The following is a 21,109-nucleotide window of genomic DNA, read 5'->3' as shown; positions in this document are numbered from 1 at the left end:
TGTTTTTGTAGATTATTGTCCGTCACACTGTGTTACATGTTGGCATTGCCCTAAGCCTGGTGCCTCAGTTGCTCTCTGCTCCCATGTTCCTTTCTCACTTCCGGCCATCTCCTCCAGCCCTTTCCCAAATGTTGTGTTGTTAGAACGAGGCCTAATGGCTCTAGTATCTGAGGAGCCATAGAATGAAGTCTCTGCTTTTCTTCTGAAAGTGTGACACTTTCTTAGTGTTTAAACTGTTTTAATATTCCTGCCCCATTCCATGGCTCATTTGTTAGTGTGTGTTAGTTGCTCAGTTATGTCCGACTCTTTGTGACCCCATGGACTCTAGCCCGCCAGGCTCCTCTGTCCATGGCATTCTCCAGGCAACAGTGCTGGAGTAGGTTGCCATTCCCTTGTCCAGGGGATCTTCCTAACCCAGGAATCAAACCTGGGTCTCCCACATTGCAGGCAGGTTCTTTACCATCTGAGCCATCAGGGAAGCCCCCGATTGTTAATTTATTTGGTTTTATTTGCACCTTTGGGATTGCTTTGTTTATTTGACCCAGCAACATTGATTGTTATTCCTTGTATCTGTGAGCTGCTGATCTATTTATAGAAGCCTTGTCCACTTTCCTCTATTTCCTTCCTCTCAGCCTTTCCTGTGTACAGAATTCACCCCTGTATATAATAACCTTTCCCAGGTCACAAGGAAAGTGATATCCTCAGGCCCACAATTTGCCTTGACCCAGATGAGTCAGTAGCCAAAAGCTTTAGAAACTGATGTATTCAGGAGAACTGGTCACTGGCCATATTCCGTGCTGTTTTCCTGCCTCAGTGACTTTTAGCTATAGAGTTTCCATTTACTATTTATTTCCACAGTTTGGTGTTTGGTACAGCAGACTACCAAAAGTTTGCGTTTGGTACAGCAGATTTTGCTTTGTTGAACTTTATGAAACGCACTGAAGGCTGTTTTTTTGACTTATTCTACCATAACCAGAATACTACAATGGTTGAAGTGTTGCGTGGGGATGAGGAAATCTTTGTTGTCCACACTTGAGTGTTCAACAGTCGCTTTGAAGCATGTTGCCTAATTTAAAAATTTTCAGTTTAGAGTTTTGTTACGTTGTTTCTGAAGTAGTTTTAATGATTCCACAGATTATGTGGGCAGAAGGTGTCTAAAGGAAATGCCTCTGATAATCTTGTGTTTTAATTTTGTTTTTCTTACAGACGTGATTATATTGATTAAATCAGATAGTGTCCATCTGTACTGTAATCCTGTAAATTATCGCTATCTGTTACCGTATGTGGCCCATTGGAGAAATCTGCATTTCCATTGCATGACTGAAAATGAGGTGAGGAGAAAAGATAAAATAGAAACTTAGAGACACTCTAAGGATACTTCAGGAAAAAATAGAAATGGAACAGAAGGTCCTTAAAAAAATTAAATTGGGGCCTTCCCTGGCAGTCGAGTGATTAGGACTCCGAACTTCCACTGCAGGGGGCACGGTTCAGTCCCTGGTTAGGGAAGTAAGATTCTGCATGCCATGTGGCATGACTCCCTCCCCAGCCCAAATCAAATTGTGAAATGTGGTTTCACAAAAAAGTTATTTGTTTTAGTGGAACTTTTCATATTTCATTATGAAGCTACCTTCACAATAAACTACATGCCTGAAAAGACAGAAAGAACTATTAATATTGTGACCTAATAGGCTTATGAACCTACCTTCCTGCCCTGCTTCTTCATCCCCAGCCTGGGTCCATTTGCTCAGGTCTAGGAACGGCCCCAGGAGCTGTTCTGTGACATTTCCATGTTAGATTTCTTGGTATTTGTTTCTGTTTCCCTTTGGACCCTTTCTAAGAGTTTGGCTCGAAGTCAAATTGGGGCTTAAGATTTAAAATTTCATGGAAGTTGGGACCCGGTGTAAGTTTAGAACCCTTTTTCCATATGACCATTTGGGGAATTTGTTTTTGGCCATGCCATGTGACATGTGGTACCTTAGCTCCTTAACCAGGGATCGAACACATGCCCCCTGCATTGGGAGCTCTGAGTCTTAACCATTGGATCACCAGGGAAGTCCCCCATTTGGGAGACTTTTGAGGATGTTTTATCTCTTGAATTTAGGTCTCTGATCCATTTTGAGTTGATTTTTGTGTGTGGTGTAATTAAGGGAATCATGTGTTTTTAAGCAACAGATAAAAAGCTGGCTTTAAAAATACCCTCTTGAAGGGAATTCCTTGGCAGTCCAGTGGTTAGAGCTCTGTTCTTTCACTGCCAAGGAGACGGGTTCATTCCCTGGTCAGAGGACTAAGATCCTTCAAACTGAACAGCATGGCTACAAAAAAAAAAAAAAAAAATCCTTCATGGGACATTTGGGACAACTAATAAAAATGCAGAGAAAATATGGAATTTTGTATGATGTCTCATCAGAGCCTGATTCCTTTAATTTCCTTCTTTAGTATGAAGATGAGGAAGCTGCGGAAGAATTTAAAATTGCCAGCTTTGTGGACATGGTTCGAGACTGTAGTAGAATTGGCATTCCTTATAGCTCCCAAGGTGTGTATCTGACAGTCATCCATTTTAGAACCTTGCTGGGATGGTGTATGAGTCAAAAGTCCTTACTTCTCCTTTCAGTGGAGATATTCAGCTGGAAAACCCGTTGATCTGTTTTCACTAAAGGCAGAGAGGATCAAGCAGAATGCAATTTGAGGACTTTCCTATGCAAGTTTGTGTTCATAACTGAAGTTTTGACAGCATCACAGCATGGTACCAGCAATCAGATTGAAGGACTCATAAAGATTTACCATAGTTACCATCTAGTCTGTACCACTTATTAAAGATGAAATATAGTTGTGGCGCCTCTTGCCAATAAGAAATAGTAATTTGGGTAGCTGTTAAAAATATACTGACAGTGAGGCTCGAAAATAATGTATGGGGGATTTCCCTTGTGATCCAGTGCTTACTAAGACTTTGTGCTTCCATTGCAGAGGGTGTGGGTTCAATCCCTGGTTGGGATACTAAGGTCCCAGATGCTATGGGGCATGGCAAAAAAAAAAAAAAGTGTAAAAACAGAAGGAAAAGATCAGCAAGTTTAGTGGTGCTTTTGTCTTATCTACTAAAAGAAAAAAAAACAGACTTGTACATTTAATATTTCCTTCCTTATAATAATAAGGAAGGAAATATTTTTATTTCATACTTTTCCCTTGAGGAAGTTGGTTAGCTATGTTTTTTAAGGGAAAGGAGTCAAGTTTTGGTCTGTTAATAAATATATCCACTTAGTGATACAAATCAGATGTAATAGGCCACTATTTTGTTTTCTTACTTTCCCTGGAAACCAGAATGTGAAAATATGGAGAAACTTGAATTTTTATAACTTGTTTGTATTTTGTTTTTCCTTGACTTTCATTTTTTATTTCTAGTGTTAATATCTAACCATTTTATCTGTTTCAGTTTTTGGTGTTTTTTGGCTAGATGAGGCTATGGTGAGCTTGTGAGAAATGATGCCTTCTGACCACATTAGATCAGGTTTAGACTGCTATATCCAGGATGGTATTTGATACATGTTGTACTTGATTCCTCTAGGTCACTTGCAGATATTTGATATGTTTGTAGTGGAGAAGTGGCCTGTTGTACAGGCCTTTGCTCTTGAGGGCATTGGAGGGGATGGATTTTTTACCATGAAATACGAGGTATGTATGAAAAGCAGTATGTTTGGTTTTTGTCTACCACTGAGCTGTTTTTATGAAGACCTACAGTGTGGGTGTTCATTATAACACTCTAAAAAGCTGGGAGTGACCCCAAAGGGTATGGAACAGTTTAAAGGATTTGAAATGGAAAATTAGTGCTGTTTAAGGCTAGTCCCCAGACTGAGCTCCTATGCCCTTTATTCTTAAAGCTTCTCTCTGTCCTCCTTTCTCTCCTTTCCCCATTCTGAGTTAACTATAGCACCCCAAGCTGACTCCTCTTATAACTTTTATTGTCCTATGTCACTTATATTTGTCTTACCCACTTACCCACCCCTGGCCTCTGGATTGGAAGTTTCTGGAGACAAAAGCATTCTTATTGTTGCTTGTATCTCAGAAGTTTGTATAATTTAACTATTTAAGGGCAATGAAAGGGAGAGTGCAGAATTTTATATAAGTACTGTGTACTAGGGGCTTCCCAGGTGGTGCTAGTGGTAAAGAACCCGCCTGTCAATGCAGGAGATGCAGGTTCAATCCCTGGGTTGGGAAGTTCCCCTGGAGAAGGGCATGGTAACCCACTCCAGTATTCTTACCTGGAGAATTGCATGGACAGAGGAGCCTGGCAGGCTATAGTCCATGGGATCAGAAAAGACTCAGACACTACTTAGCAACTAAACAACAACTAGAGGAATAAAAAGATTAGCTTTGATGGTAAGAACAGTGTCTTTTATGTCAGTGCTCTGCATCTAGAAGATGACCAGTTAAGTATTGTTAAGTGAATTAATGAATGAGAACTGGAAGAAGGGATCATCTAGGGTATGTGTTAGGAAAGATGACCTGGTATCCATATGCCTCCATCAGATCCCCACTGAAATGATCTGCTCCCAGTACAGGAAACCAGACATGCTGGAAATGGGGCCATAGTCTTAGGGATAGAATAAGTGGGACCTTTGGAAGCAAGGTCCAGGACTAATTCTTTTGCCTCCTTCTGAGAAGTAGCAGTGTCCCTAAGAAATGATTGGAGGCTCATCTGGCAAACTCTGTAATGTAGAGGAACATGGCTGTAGGGATGAAGAAGACACACACCACATCAGCCCCACTCTTCTTGCTCCAAACCAGTTTTCTCACATTTATTACAATAAAGTAGTAGAACATCCACAAGGTTGTGGGAGCTGCCCCTGACAGCAGTTAACACCCTAAAATTTGGAAGAAGGGGGCTTCCCAGGTGGCACAGGTGGTAAAGAATCTGCCTGCCAATGCAGGAGACACAAGATACTGGATTCTATCCCTGGGTCGGAAAGTCCCCTGAAGCAGGAAATGGCAACCTGCTCTAGTATTCTTGCCTAGAAAACTCCATGGACAGAGTGGCCTGGTGGGCTACAGTCATGGAGTTGCAGAGTTGGACGCAACTGAGCACACACAATTTAAGAGAATAGGGACTTGAAAGGAAGCATGCCATAGGACATAGAGAAGAAGCTTAAAATTTTTAGTGATAATGGTAATGTTTATTTTTAGTTAGTTGTATAAACTATGCATTTATACTGTCTTGTGCATGCCAGGCACTGTTCTCAGCATTTTGTATAAATTAATTTGGAAAGAAAGTAAAAGTCAGTCGTGTCCGACTCTTTGCAACCCCATGGGCTATACAGTCCAGGATTTCTCCAGGCTAGAGTACTGAAGTGGGTAGTCATTCCCTTCTCCAGGAGATCTTCCCAGCCCAGGGAACGAATCCAGGTCTTCTGCATTACAGGCGGATTCTTTACCAGCTGAGCCGCCAGGGAAGCCCATAAATTAACTTTTAATTCCTACAATAACCCTCTGAAGTAGGTCCTGTTACCATCCCTATTTTACAGAAAGTTTAAATGAATTTCCCAAGTCACAGAACTAGTAGCCAGTGAGTGACAGGGCTAAAGCCCAGTCCAGAAAGTCAGGCTTCTTACCCCATGCTTCTAACCCCTGGGCTACCACTAGATACTTGAAAAGCAGTGTACTTGGAAGCTGCACAATTCATGCAGCTCAAATGGGGCAGGCCTCTGGGTCCTGCCTTGAGGTGCATCAAGCCATGAAGTCAGATCCCAAAGGAACAAAATTCCCTTTCAAAAAAACTTTTACAAGATAATGTAGATTTTTCCTGGAAGGTAGTGTTTTTAGGGGCAGTGAAGTGGAAATAGCATGCATCATATAATAAAAGTTATTACTGTAACTCTTCTCTCAGAATCCCTTTCTTTAGATCCTGCCCTTCTCTTTAGCCACTAATTTTCATTCTCTCAAATACTTTTCTTTGACCCTATCTCATATTCCCTGACCTCTCTTCTCACCCTGTCCTTCCTGGTCCTTTTAAGGTATGCAGCAGTTTGGCCTACTGATCAACTCTGCCATTATACTGTCTGCTTCTCTCTGATTCACATATTAGAGGCCTGATAACTGCCTGAGCCAGAAAAGTTCCTGCCTCCTTTGAAAGCTAGGAGGAGAACTACATATATAACTTAATTTTTTAAACTTCTCTTTTACTGCATGCTTATACCCAGAGGAAAATCCTTAACTCAGAGGATGTTTTGTCCCCATTGTGGTAGGTGCCAGCATCAGAAAGGAAGCCAGACCCTTATAGCATTTACTTGATATTTAGGCTGGGCCAGACTAAGTTATAGATACAGAGAACTCCTTCTTCCTGGAAGCAGTACAGGGTAGTTCCTCTGCTAGGGCTTTCCCTGTCTCCAACTTCCTTCTTACTCTCCAGCTACTAGAACTGTGTGATCTGGTAATGTAAATTTACATTAAGCAACTCTTCAAGGGAGAATTCTAAAAGCAAACTTCTGAATAATAACTATAGAGTAAGCATTCATTCACCTGCTAGTGGACAAACATAAAATTTTTTGTACTGAAAGGTAAAATAAACCCTATGAAAAAATTAGAAGAGAAGAAAGAGACCATAGCATATTAGATGCAGGGATGGATCAGCATGCTTTTAAAAAATATTTTCTCCAGGAAACAGAAATCGGGGAAAATATTGTTTGTACTTTTCAAGCATGCAGTTTTTAGAAAGAGAAGCAAGATGTGGTACTTAGAGCAAGCAGAATTTAAAGGAGAGGTGGATGGCATATGAGGAAATATTGTTATAAGTCTCAAAATTCACGAGTAGAATTAAGATTTGAATTTCAAAATAGAAATCAGGGAGATTGGCCAAATGGGGAGTATAAGGACCCTGAGCTCATCCCCTCTCCCAAGCACACCAAAATCACAGTTATTTGCAGAACAACCATTGATGAAAAAAAGACCATAACGTATCAGGAAAGACCTGCTACAGCTAAAGAGATAAGGAATGAATCACAACAAGACAAGTAGGAAGGATGGACTTCTGATGTAGTCAAGTCCCGTTCCCCCAGGTAGGTGACCCACAACTGGAGAATAATTACATTGCAGAGGTTCTCGTAGAGCAGTGAGAGTTTTGAGCTCTGTGGTGGCCTCTGCAGCCTGGCAGCCCTGCACTGGGAGGGTGAGCTGCCAGAGCATTTGACTCGGAAAGCCAGCAGGGCTTAATTTCAGGAGTCCCACAGGACTGAGGGAAATAGAGATTTCTTTCTTACAGGGCATACACAAAGTATCACACACTCCAGGACTCAGGACAAAAGCAGTCATTTGATAGAACCCTGGACCAGACTTATCTGCTGGTGTTGGGGAGTCTCCCAGAGAAGCAAGAGGCAACTGCAGCTCACCCTGGGGATATAGATGCTGATGGCAGCCATTCCTTGGGTGTGCCCTTCTCTCATGTGGACACTGGTGGTAGTGGGCGCCGTTGTAGAATCCTCCCTTTCGCTCATTAGCACCAAGACCTGGCCTCAATAAACATGTAGGAGCCAGTGCTGGGACACCTCAGGCCAAACTAACTGGGTGGAGGAACAGCCCCATCCATCAGCAGGCAGGCTACTTAAAGACTTCCTGAGTTCTCAACCACCTTTAGACTTAACCCCTGCCCACCAGATGCCAAGACCCAGCTCCACCCACCAGTGAGAAGGCACCAGTCCCAGGATCCCCTGATCCCTGACCCTGCCCTCCAGGAAGCCTGCTGTGGCCTTTGGATCAGCCTCACCAATCAGGGGTCCGACACCAAATGCAGAAAAACCAGACTTCCACAGCCTGTGACTCCAGCCTGCCCAAAGCAGGCCAAACCCTGGCTTAAGACCACCTTGACCCTGGCCCTGCCCACACTAAGAGGCAAATACAAGCTTCAGGATACCCTGGACCACAAATGCAACTGTCACCTCCTCCTCCCCCAGTAATCTGACACCAGCTCTGAGATCCCTGGACCCAGAAACCAGACTCCAGGACCCAGATCTACCTGTCAGTAGTCTGGTACTAACCCTAGGGCCTGGCTTCACCCAGTAACAGTCTTAGAGTCTTATGGATCCTGACTCTTCCTACCAATGAGCCAGCACGAGTCCTGGGGCTCCTTGAGGTTCTCCAGCCCACCAACCTGCAGCCAGCAGTCTCTGCACAAGGCAGGGCCTGGTAACCAACTGGACCAGGTGCCAACAAAGTCTTATCACATCACCCAAATAGCCTTCCACAAAAGAGGGACCCATGCAGCTGACATGGGGAAACCCCTGGAACACACCCTTGGGTGATGAAGAGGGGAGTGCACTGCTGAGATGCATAGAATGTCTCCTACAGAAGGCCACTTCTCTAAAGTCAGGAAACATAACTAACCCACCAGATAAATAATACATACAGCAGCTTAGGCAAAGTGAAATGACAGACATGTTCCAGTCAAAAGAATAAGAAAAAAACCCAGAAGACAAGTGAAAAGGGTAGTCTTCGCAAGAAAGAATGAAGGTAGTGATTGTAAAAATGATCAAAAAATGTGAGAGAAAAATAGATGCACAGAGCAAAAAACTGTAAGTTTTTAACAATGAGAAAATATAAAGAACAGCTACAAATGAAGAATACAACTGAAATGAAAAATACATTAGAAGGAATCATCAGATTAAATGATATAGAATGGATCAGCAAGCTAGAAGACGAAATAGTGGAAATCACTGATGCTGAACAGAAAAAAGAATGAAATGACATTTAAGAGACCTCTGGGACAACATCATCAGGCACACTAATATTTGTATTTTAGAAGTCTTAGAAAGAAAGGTGCTAAGAATATCCCTGAAGACTTAATAGCCAAAAACTTCCATAGCCTGGGATAGGGTACAGTCCTTCAAGACCAGGAAGTTCAGAGAGTCCTATATAGGATTAACCCAAAAAGGAACACACCCAGACACATTGTAATCAAAATGTAAAATTTAAAGAGAGAATATTAAAAGTAACAAGACAGAAGGAACAAATAACATACAAGGGAACTCCCATAAGACTGTCAGCTGACTTTTAAGCAGAAGCCCCGCAGGCCAGAAGGAAGTGCTGTAAGTTTAAAGTGGTGAAAGGAAAATACCTATGAGCATGGCAAGAGTAAAAGCTTTGTAGGCAAGCAAAAGCTAAAAGAGTCCACCAAACCAATTTTACAACAAGTGTTAAAGGAATGTCTCTAGGTGAAAAAGAAAAGGCTATGACTCTAAAAACATGAAAATTCTGAAATAAAAAAGGTAAAGGAAAACATACAATAAAGATAGGAAATCATCCATGCATGAACCCGTAGAAAGGTTTAAAGATGAAAGTAGTGAAATCCACAATATCTTCAAATACCCACAATAAGCAATTAAAGGGTACACAAAGCAATTAGATGTAAAATGTGATACTGAAAATAGTAATTGGGAAAGGAGGAGAGTATTCACTGTGGGATTATTAAGATGCATTTGAAATTAAGAGATCAACAACTTAAAAGCAATCAAGTATGTACATAGAATGTTATATTAAAAACCTTGTGATAGCCACAAACCAAAAATCTGTAATAGATATACACAAAAAATAAAAATCCAAATATAACACTAAAGATAGTCACTAAATCACAAGAGAATAAAGGAAGAAGGAAGGAGAAAAAGGCCTACAAAAGTAACCCCAAAACAGATAACAAAGTGACAATAAGAACATACATATCAGTAATTACCTTAAATGTAAATGGACTGAATGCTGCAATCAAAAGACACAAAACATCTAAGTGGATACAAGAATAAGACATGTGTGTGTGTGTGTGTGTGTGTGTGTACTGCCTAGAAGAAATCACTTCAGGTTTATAGACACAGACTGAAAGTGAGGGGATGGAAAAAGATATTCCATGCAAATAGAAATCAAAGCCAGGGTTGCAATACTTAGACAATAATAGGCCCTAATATAAATGCTGTTGTAAGAGATGAAGAAGGATACCACACAATAATCAAGGGGTCAAAGCATTAAGATATAACAGTTATAAATATATTTGCACCCAATATAGGAGCAACTAAATACATCTAGTCAAAGCTATGATTTTTCCAGTAGTCATGTATGAATGTGAGAGTTGGACTATAAAGAAAGCTGAGCACTGAAGAATTGATGCTTTTGAGCTGTGGTGTTGGAGAAGACTCTTGAGAATCCCTTGCAAGGGAACTGCAAGGAGATGTAACCAGTCCATCCTAAAGGAGATCAGTCCTGGGTGTTCATTGGAAGGACTGATGTTAAAGCTGAAACTCCAATACTTTGGCCACCTGATGCGAAGAGCTGACTCTTTTGAAAAGACCCTGATGCTGGGAAAGAGTGAGGGCAGGAGAAGAAGGGGACGACAGAGGACGAGGTGGTTGGATGGCATCACCGCTCAATGGACATGAGTTTGGGTAAGCTCTGGCAGTTGGTGATAGACAGGGAGGCCTGGTGTGCTGCAGTTCATGGGGTCACAAAGAGTTGGACACGACTGAGTGACTGAACTGACTGAAATAATAAACCAGATATTAATGGACAGAAAGGGAGAAATTGACAGTAACACAATAATAGAGGAGAATTTTAACACTTCAGTTACATCAATGGACAGATCATCTTTACAGAAAATCAATAAGGAAGCACAGCCCTTAAATGACACATTAGACCAAATGGACTTATTTGGTAAGAGTATCTATCCGAAAGCAGCAGAATACACATTCTTTTCAAGTCTACATGAAACATTCTGGAGGATAGGTCACATACTAGGCTACAAAACAAGTCTTGGTTAAAAAAAAAAAGCAAGTCTTGTTGAAGAGAACTGAAATCATATCAAGCATCTTTTCCAGCCACAATACTGACTAGAAACCAACTGCAAGGGGGGAGAAAAATGGCAAAACCCTCAAAACACATGGAGGGTAAACAATATGTTACTTAACAACAGATGGATCACTGAAGAAATCAAAGAGGAAATCAGAAGTTACCTAGAGACTTATGAAAATGAAAACATGACAATTCAATACCTTTGTGTATGCTAAATGTGCTAAGTCGCTTCAGTTGTGTCTGACTCTGTGACCCTATGGCCTGTAGCTCACCAGGCTCCTCTGTCCATGGAATTCTCCAAGCAAGAATAGTGAAATGAGTTGCCATGCTTTCCTCCAGTGCCTCTTTTGTCTCCTCCGCTGGCAGGCAGGTTCTTTACCACTAGCGCCACCTGGGAAGCCTCCTCAATACCTATAGTGAAAGTGTTAGTTGCTCAGTCATGTCTGACTCTTTGCAACCCCCTGAACTAAAGCTTGCCAGGCTTCTTTGTCCGTGGAACTTTCCAGGCAAGAATACTGGAGTGGGTAGTCATTTCCTTCTCCAGGGATCTTCCTAACTCGGATCAAACCCGGGTTTCATGCCTTGCAGGCAAATTCTTTACCATCTGAGCCATCAATATCTATGGGACATAGCAAAAACAGTTCTAAGAGGGAAGTTTGTACCAACACAAGCTTGCTTCAGAAAACAAGATAAAAATATCAAACAACCTACCAGTGTGAGTGAAATTGCTCAGTCGTGTCCGACTCTTTGCAATCCCATGGACTGTAGACTATCAGGCTCCTCCGTCCATGGAATTTTCCAGGCAGGAGTACTGGAGTGGGTTGCCATTTCCTTCTCCAGGGGATCTTCCTGACCCAGGGCTCAAACCCAGGTCTCCTGCATTGCAGGCAGACGCTTTACCGTCTGAGCTACCAGGGAAGTCCACCTTACACCTAAAGGAACTATAGAAAGAACAACAAACAAATCCCAAAGTAAGTGGAAGGAAAAAAATCATAAAGACAGCCGAACTAAATGAAATAGAGACTAAATAAAAATAGGAAAGATCAGTTAAACTAAAAGCTGGCTCTTTAAAAAGATAAAATTGTTGTGTCTTTAACCAGATGCATCAAGAAAAAAAAGGGAGAGGGTCCAGATCAGTAATGTGAGAAGTGAAAAAGAAGTGACAGCCAACACCACAGAAATAGAGAGGCTCATGAGAGACCACCACAACACCTACATACCACTAAAGTGAACACACGAGAAGAAATGGACCAATTCTTAGAATGGTACAATCTCCCAAGAAATAAATATGAACAGACCAGTTACCAGTATTAATATTTAATCAGTCCAAAAAAAAAGAATCCAGACGCAAAAACACCTTCCAGAAAACAGTAGAGCAGGACCAGATGTCTTCACAGGTAAGTTCTACCAAACATTTGAAGAGTTAACAACTATCCTTCTGAAGCTATTCCAAAAGATTGCAGAGAAGGAACACTTCCAGAATCATTCTGAGGCCAGCATCACCTGATAACAAAACTAGACTAAGATATCACAGAAGAAGAAAATAACAGGCCAATATTAGTGATGAACATAGGTGCAGTAATTGTCAACAAAATCTTCAGTTGAATCCAAAGCACATTTAAAGGATCCTACATCATGATCACATAGGACCTATCATTGGGAATTTTCAGTATCCGTAAATCAATCAGTGTGATACATCACATTAACAACGTGAAAACTAAAAAAAAAAAAAAGTGGTCATCTCAGTAGATGCAGAAAAGGCTTTTGACAAAATTCAACATCTGTTTATGATTTTTAAAAAACCTCCAGAAAGTGCACACTGAGGGAGCATACCTCAACATAATAAAAGGCCATACATGACCAAAAAAAGGAATCAAGATTGGAAAGGAAGAAGTAAAGCTGTCACTGTTTGCAGATGACATAGTTCTTTATAGAGAAAACCCTGCAGATGCTACCGGAAATCTACTAGAGCTCATCAGTGAAGTTGGTGAAGTTGCAGGATACAAAATTAATATACAGAAATCTGTTGCATTTCCATACACTAACAGTTAACTATCACATAGAGAAATTAAGGAAACAATCCCATTTACCATCTCATCAAAAAGAATAAAATACTTAGTAAATGTACCTCAGGAGATAAAAGAACTCAGGAGACAGTAAGACACTGATGAAGCAAATTAAATACAACACAAATGGAAAAGTATACTATATTCTTGGATTGGAAGAATTAATATTGTTAAAATGACTATACTTATCCAAAGCAATATACAGATTCAATGTAATCCTTGTCAGGATACCAGTGTCTCTCACAGAAGTAAAACAAATAATTCTAAAATTTGTGTGAAAATACAAAATATCCCAAATAGCCAAAACAATCTTGAGAAAGAGAGCTGGAAGGATCACAGTGCCTGACTTCAGACTGTACTACAAAACTATAGTAATAATAGCAGTATGTCTTAATACTGACACACAGACACACATAGATCAATGAAACAGAATAAAGAACTCAGCATTAAATCCATGCACTTAACATCAGTTAATCCACAACAAAAGAGGTAAGAATACACAATGGAGAAAGGACGGTCTCTTCAGTAGATAATAGGGAAAACTGGACAGTTGTGTGTAAAAGAATGAAATTAGAACATTCTGTAACACCATATACAAAAATAAAGTGGATTAAAGACCTAAGTGTAAGACTGGAAACAATAAAGCTAGAGGAAAACCTAGGCAGAACACTCTGACATTAATTGTTGCAATAGGTTTTTGGATCTGCCTCCTAAAGCAAGGGAAATAAGAGCAAAAATAGACAAATTGGGCCTAATTAATCTTAAAATCTTTTGCACAGCAAAGGAAACCATCAACAAAATAAAGACAACCTTGTGAATGGGAGAAGATACTTGCAGATGATATGATTGATAAGAGTTAATATCCAAAATATGTAAAGAGCTCATAGAACTCCACATCAAAGAAAAAATCCAAAAATGGGTAGAAGACCTAAAGAGACATTGAACCAAAGAAGACATACAGATGGCCAACAAGCATGTGAAAAGGTGCTCAACATCACTAGTCACCAGGGAAATGCAAATCAAAACCATAATGAGATTTCACCTCTTATTTGTCAGCATGACATCAAAAAGAACACAAATGTTGGTGAGGATGTAGAGAAATGAGAACACATCATACACTGTTGGTAGGAATATAAATTGGTGCAATCACTGTGGAACACAGTATGGAGGTTCCTCAAAAAGCTAAAAATATAGCTACCATATAACCCAGCAGTTCCACTCCTAGGAACTACTGGGTTTTATATATATATGTGTGTATATATATATATATATGTATATATATATATATATGGCTTACCTGGTGGCTTAGAGGGTAAAGCGTCCGCCCGCAATGCGGGAGACCTGGGTTCAATCCCTAAGTCAGAAAGATCCCCTGGAGAAGGAAATGGCAACCCACTCCAGTATTCTTGCCTGGAAAATCCCATGGATGGAGGAGCCTGAGAGGCTGCAGTCCATGGGGTCGCAAAGAGTCGGACACGATTGAGCGACTTCACCTTCCTTCACCTTCGTATATATATGTAAACCCAAAACCACTAACTCAATACATGCACCCCAATGTTCATAGCAACATTATTTACAGTTGTCAATATATGTATACTAAGTCACTTTAGTCGTGTCTGACTCTTTGTGACCCTATGGGCAGTAGCCCACCAGGCTCCTCTGCCCATGGGGAAGCCCCAGGCAAGAATACTGGAGTGGATTGCCATGCCCTCCTCCAGGGGATCTTCCCGAGCCAGAGATAGAACCTGCAGCTCTTATGTCTCCTCCACTGGCAGTGGGTCTTTACCGCTAGTGCCACCTGGGAAGCCTATTGTCAATATACGGAAGCCACCTAAGTGTTGATCGATGGATGAATGGAAAGAAGATATGGTATATGTATGTGTGTGTGTGTGTGTGTATTTGCAACAACATGGGTGCACTTGGGAGGGTATTAAGTGAAGTAAGTCAGAGACAGGCACTTATGACATCACTTATATGTGCAGTCTGAAAAATAAAACACTTCTATGAATAAAATGGAAAAGAAACAGACCCACAGATATAGAGAAATTACTAGTGGTTACCAGTGGGAACAGGGAAGTAGGGGAAGGCAGTATAGGGGTAGAGGAATGAGAGGTACAGACTATTAAGATGAGCTACAGAGTTGAATTGTACAACACAGGGAATATAACCAGTATTTTATAACTATAAATGCGGTATAACCTTTAAAATTGTGAATCACTGTATTGTACACCTATAAGTTATATAATTTTATATGTCAGCTGTACTTCAATATCGAATAAATTTAAAAAATGGAAATCAAGTTCAGTACCTCAAAAATCTAATCAGTTCACACACTTGTAAAACTGTCCCACATTACAGAGAAAGGCACCAAATAGGTTAAATCAATGAGGAAGAAGATAATAAAATGGCAGATAGAGAATGGAAATTGGTGATATCAAAAGTGAAGGTTATGTAATAGTCTGTGTTGTCCTCCCTACCTTGCAGAGTGACAAGTAACCTGACATTTATCAACTGCCACCTCCATAGTAGGAAAAACAAGGAACAAAGTGAGTGGGTGGAGTTTCTCTATGGAAACTGGAAAACAAAGGTAACTCATTGGGTAGTGTAGCTTTTGATGCCTGAGAGTAAAGCTCTCTACATTTTGGTATTTAGAATATGAGGGAGTAGAGATCCTATAACTGCCTCTTACATGTCTACTCTGCTATAAAACTTACTGGTACTTGACAAGCTCTGCTAAGAGCAGAAAGCTTCCCATCAGCACTTTTTGGAAAATATAAACAGGCAGTGAAAGCTCACCACACATTGGATTAAATAACCTGTAATTTGAAAGAAAAAAATCAGAATTTTAAAAAAATTCTGAATATGACATAAAGATAATTTAAGATACAGGGGGAAAGTTAAGATATAAAACTCTTTTTAGGATGCCTGGAGAAATGTAAGATTTGATGACCATAGAACAAGAGTTATTTTGTGATAAATGAATATAAGGAAAATATGAGCTCTGGGAAGTTATAAATGATAAAATTAACAGAGAAATTGGGAGGGTAAAGTTAGGAAAATCTCAAAATTAAAAATTTTAGAAATAAAAGAGAAAACATGAAAAAAAACTTTAAAATCTCAGAGAACTTATCTGTGAGGTTTGATATCTGTTAAGTAGGAAGTCTAGAAGGATAGAACAGAGATACCGGAAGGGAGGAAACTTAAAAATAGAAGTAAATATTTCCGGTGATAACGAGAAATAAAAGCTTTTAAATTAAATCGCTTAGCAAGTGTCGGTGAGATTTAGGTAAATTTAGTTTAAAAAAGTTAAACCTGTCTGTGCTAATTTAAAGAATAAGAATTAAAGAATATCATAAAAAGCTTCCAGGCAGAAAAAATAAGTCTCGTACAATAACACAACAGAAATTTTATTTCTCTCCTTCCCCAACCAAAACAAACATTAAACTATAACATTAAACATGATAAAAATGGTTTTCAAGACCCTAGATGTCAGGAAAGGAGGTAATTCCCTTGAGAGAGAGAAATGGACAATATGAACCCCAGGATTGTCCTCGCTTACTACAGTTGACCTTCAAAAAAATACGAGTTTGAACTGCATAGGTTCACTTACACAGAGATTTTTTTTTTAGTGGTAAATACTATGTGATCCACAGTGGGGTGAATCCACCGGCACAGAACCATGAATGCAGAATTGCTTTTACAGAGTGCTGACTATAAGTTTTGTACATGGCTTTTCATCTACAGAGAGCATCGATTCTGCCATGTTAGAATTAACACCCATGTCACTCAAGGATCAACTGTACTTTGAGAAAATTTCCAGGCCATGGCATGGGAAGCGGGTACCCAGGTAGATCCCAATGTACTTACTGAGCTCAGTAGATGCTGCTAAGATTCTGATGAGACCAAAGCACCTAGAGTACTAAAGAGGAAAGATTTTTCCCAAAACAGAACTCCCAAGATCTGCAAAGATTCTTCTTTCCTCCTTTTCTGGCATTCCAAGTATTCAACAGAGTATTGATATGTGTGCTCTTGTGTGATTTAACTACTAAAGGTGGAGGAAGAAAAAAGCAGGTGAAATTATTCCAGAACAGTTCCTGATGCATGCTCAGAGCTGGGAATAGTGCCTGTTCCCACCAATTAGACTAAAAAAATGCCTAATTCCTAAGGGGCATTGGATAAAGTCGCCAGGAGGGTTTTGTCTCAGTAGTGGGGAATAATCAGCCCTAGTATGAGCATTGCTCTGGACCCTCCTAACAGTTTATAAAAGTAAGATCTGGAAGGATCAAACTGTTTTCACTTAACTGCATTCCAGAATAAAGCACAAGAATATTTATAGGAATGTGAAAATACCTGGCATCCAACAAGGTAAAATTCACAATGTCTGGCATCCAAAGATTATCAGTTTACAGGTAAGTGGGAATATATGACTGATAATAAGGTAATCAGTCAATCAAAATTGACCTGAAATGGACAGAAACGTTAGAATTAGCAGACAAGGACATAAAACAGTTATTCTCATTGTATTCCATATGCTCTAGAAGCTAGAGGAAAGACTGAATGTGTTAAACAAATAGAAAATATAAAAAGGATCCAGATAGAACTTCTAGAAGTGAAAATTACAATATCTAAGATGAAAAATATACTGGATGGCAGTAATATTAACTTGGACCCTGCCAAAGAAGATTAATGATTTTGAAGCCATAGCAGTAGAAACTATCCAAGGTGAATGAAGCACAGAGAGACTAAAGACTCCAAAAGAATGGAAAGAGCATCAGTTCAGTTCAATGGCTTAGTTGTGTCTGACTCTTTGCGACCCCATGAACCGCAGCACGCCAGGCCTCCCTGTCCATCACCAAATCCCGGAGTTTACCCAAACTCATGGTTATCTGGGTCATGAAGATCTTTTTTGTATACTTCTTCTGTATATTCTTGCCACCTCTTCTTAATATCTTCTGCTTCTGTTAGATTCATACCATTTCTGTCCTTTATAGAGCCCATCTTTGCATCAAATGTTCCCTTGGTATCTCTAATTTTCTTAAAGAGATCTCTAGTCTTTCCCATTCTATTGTTTTCCTCTATTTCTTTGCATTGATCACTGAGGAAGACTTTCTTATCTCTCCTTGCTATTCTTTGGAACTCTGCGCTCAAATGGGTATATCTTTCCTTTTCTCCTTTGTTTTTTGTTTTTCTTCTTTCCACATACCTGAATGGTCTAGTGGTTTTCCCCACTTTCTTCAATTTAAGTCTGAATTTGGCACTAAGGAGTTTGTGATCTGAGCCACAGTCAGCTCTTGGTCTTGTTTTTGCTGACTGGAAAGAGCATCAGTGGTTGCCAAATCAGTCATAGGACAGAATAAAGGCATTTTAAAACTCAAAAAAGTTTTTTCCTTCCATTAATATTTTCTTAGAAAGCTATTGAATGATGTGCTCTAACAAACAAGGAAGTCAGCCAAGGAAGAGAAGACAGATTAAGTCGGGATCAAATCCATCATGTGAGAGCTTCAGAATGAAGCTGGAAGAAAAAGATGATTATCTGATATCTTTAAACCAGTGGTTCTCAATTGGATTATTTTGCTGTCCCATCCCTCTCCCTCCAATATTTGGACATGTTTTTGATTTGCCTAGACAGGGAGGGTCGTTGTTATAGGCATCCAGTGAGTAAGAGACCAAGGATGTTGCACAGGACAATGCAAGGGCATCCCCTCACATCAAAGAAATAACTGGCCCTCAAATTATAGTAGTGTTGCTGTTGAGAAACTCTAATGTAAGGAGATTAACTGTGAGCAAATTAAGTGGGGAAGGTTGAAAAAAAATTTAGGATTGATTTTTTTTTTTTATAATACAAATAGGAAATGAAGCTGTTGATAGCTTTTGGAAAAACGAAATTTGTTTAAGAAAGTAAATAGCAGTATGGTATTCACTAGGCGTGCAGTAAATTTTATATATATATTACATATATATCTTTAATATTATAAATAATAACTACTAGTATAGCCAAAAAAGTCATATCATGGTATTAGGTTAAGGTATTTATCTGAGAAAAAGTGAGAATGGGGATAAGTATAGCAGAGCTACATCTTTGTCATAAGTCAGTGTTTAATTTCTGAATTGATAAATGAAGAAATAGTGGTAGAAGCTTATATCAAAATATGGGGGTAATTACCAAAAAGAAAACACTAAAAGACTTCAGAGTGGTTGCCTCTGAGGATTGAGACAAGTGGCAGTTTATGAAAGATTGAAGTAGGGATTAAAATCTTTTCATTACAGGCCTTTAGTACTAGTATTTGATTTTTTAAAACTATAAGAATATATTATTCTAATTAAAATTTTATTTTGAACAAACTCAAAATATATTTGTGTGTATATGTATATAAATTTGTATATGCCCATCAATGATGATATTCAAAAGATATACTAAAATCTCTGAATCTGAAAAGATAGTTTCCTTCAATGGGACACATTTATCAAATATGTATAGGTTCTGATAATTGATAAAGTTTTGATATATTATTCACCAAGATAACCTTTTCTAAATGTCAGAAAATAATTCAGATTGTTCTAATGATACTTAGTTATTTCAGTATTTTCCCCTTTTATTACAGTTGCAAGATGTGAGTTTGAATCTATGGAATGTCTACAGCAAGATGGATCCTGTGTCCCTGGAGAGTTTGCTTTCTGAGGTAAAGAGCCACACTGTATTTAACATATAAATGTTATAACCAGCTCAGTTACCTACTAATGATATTTAACTTGTAGAAATGCAGGATATATTTTAGTTTGCTTTTAAAGAATTGAGCAGTTTCTTCCTAGATTGTTATCTTGAACTTCTTGGGACTGAAAGAGAACCTGGAAAAGAGATACTGCCTCTTTCACTCTGAGAAACCACCTAAGATGAAACCAAGGCTCCCTGCCTTGTCCAAGGTTTAGGTTTTCACCTAAAGACATTCTTTCTGTTGGGCTGTACTTTAGAAAAACAGTCCAGAGGATGCCTTCTCTGAATGAAGATCCAATGAAAAGATTAAGAAGTTAGCATATGTCTTAAAGGAATTAAGTATTAGGAGTTGGCAACGTTTTTCTGTTAAGAGGTGGATAATAGCATTTTAGACCTTGTGAGCCCTGTGTCTTTGTTTGAACTATTTGAAAATACCATTGTAGGCAGTGCTTTAATGAATTGCTATGTCTCTATTCCAAGGAAACTTACAAAAATAAATGGCCTGCCAACAGGCTGTAATTTGCTGACTCCTACATTAAAGGATCAGGCATTAATTTTTCATCTGAACTTCAAAGAAAAAAATTCACAATAGGCAGAACAATTTGTAACAAGGAGCAACAAACAAAACTAACATATAGGTACTTTGTTTAAACAGCTCAGTAGCATCTCTCAGCAGTCATGGATGGATAGCTATGGAAAAAGAACAGCTTATATGTAGCCTTTTAATGGTATTAACTGTCAAAATAAGACCCCAAATAATTCCAAAGACAAAAACAGTTCCAAAAATGAAAACTACACATCAGTTTCACTTACAAATATCAATGCCTGTATTTTAAGTAAAATGTCAGCAAATAGTATCATACTAAAAGAACCAAAAGAACATTCTATGATGAAGTAGGATATATTAATCATTTAATATTTAGTTTAATACCAGAAAATCTGTTAATGTAATCACTGTACTAATTTTTCTCCTTGAAGCTATTTATGATGATTCCATAGACGCCAAAAAGACATTAGATAAAATTGAGCATCCATTCTGTTTAAACATTTCTAATAACATAGGAATATAAGAGAAAAATAAAACATGAACTTTTTGTTCTCTAAAAAGAGCTAATCATCATCATTATCATCAGTCCATGGTGTGGCTAATTATGGGAAAAAGTGAAAGTGAAAAAATTTACAACAGTAAAAATGTAAGAATGATGGGATTTACCTGGTCGTCCAGTGATTAGGACTCTATGCTTCTGCTGCTGGGGGCCTGAGTTTAGTTCTTGGTCAGGGAAGTAGTTCCCATGAGCCAGAAAAAAAAGAAGGAAAAACAAGACTAAGAATGATAAAGAAAATTTAAGTACTGACAACTAAGAGTGGTAAGTAATTTAGGAATGTCTGCAAAGTATCTGAGAGCCTTGCCCCACTTGTATGCAGTGCCCTAAATAGGAGGGAGCTGCAGGTCACACATGGAGACTAGACATAGCATTGTAGTTTTGAGAACACTGCAGTCATATCCATAGTCAGTGGAATA

The 21,109-nt window shown here is 39.1% G+C and overlaps 1 protein-coding gene across 3 annotated transcripts in view; it reads left to right on the top strand.

The window, feature by feature from the left end:
* The window catches only part of DNAAF9 (dynein axonemal assembly factor 9), a 177,668-nt gene that overhangs the window by 38,822 nt on the left and 117,737 nt on the right, over window positions 1-21,109 (top strand). For all 3 annotated transcript variants that reach the window (XM_070472353.1, XM_020882894.2, XM_020882893.2), the window contains exons 4-7: window positions 1,207-1,331; window positions 2,437-2,533; window positions 3,560-3,666; window positions 19,478-19,555. In XM_070472353.1, coding sequence (XP_070328454.1) covers window positions 1,207-1,331; window positions 2,437-2,533; window positions 3,560-3,666; window positions 19,478-19,555 — 407 coding nt within the window. The remainder of the gene's footprint in view (window positions 1-1,206; window positions 1,332-2,436; window positions 2,534-3,559; window positions 3,667-19,477; window positions 19,556-21,109) is intronic.

The sequence above is a fragment of the Odocoileus virginianus genome, chromosome 9 (genome assembly GCF_023699985.2).
Source record: "Odocoileus virginianus isolate 20LAN1187 ecotype Illinois chromosome 9, Ovbor_1.2, whole genome shotgun sequence".
Classification (NCBI taxonomy): domain Eukaryota; kingdom Metazoa; phylum Chordata; class Mammalia; order Artiodactyla; family Cervidae; genus Odocoileus; species Odocoileus virginianus.
The sequence above is the reverse complement of the archived record's forward strand: the minus strand, read 5'-3'. Positions and strand labels throughout refer to the sequence as shown.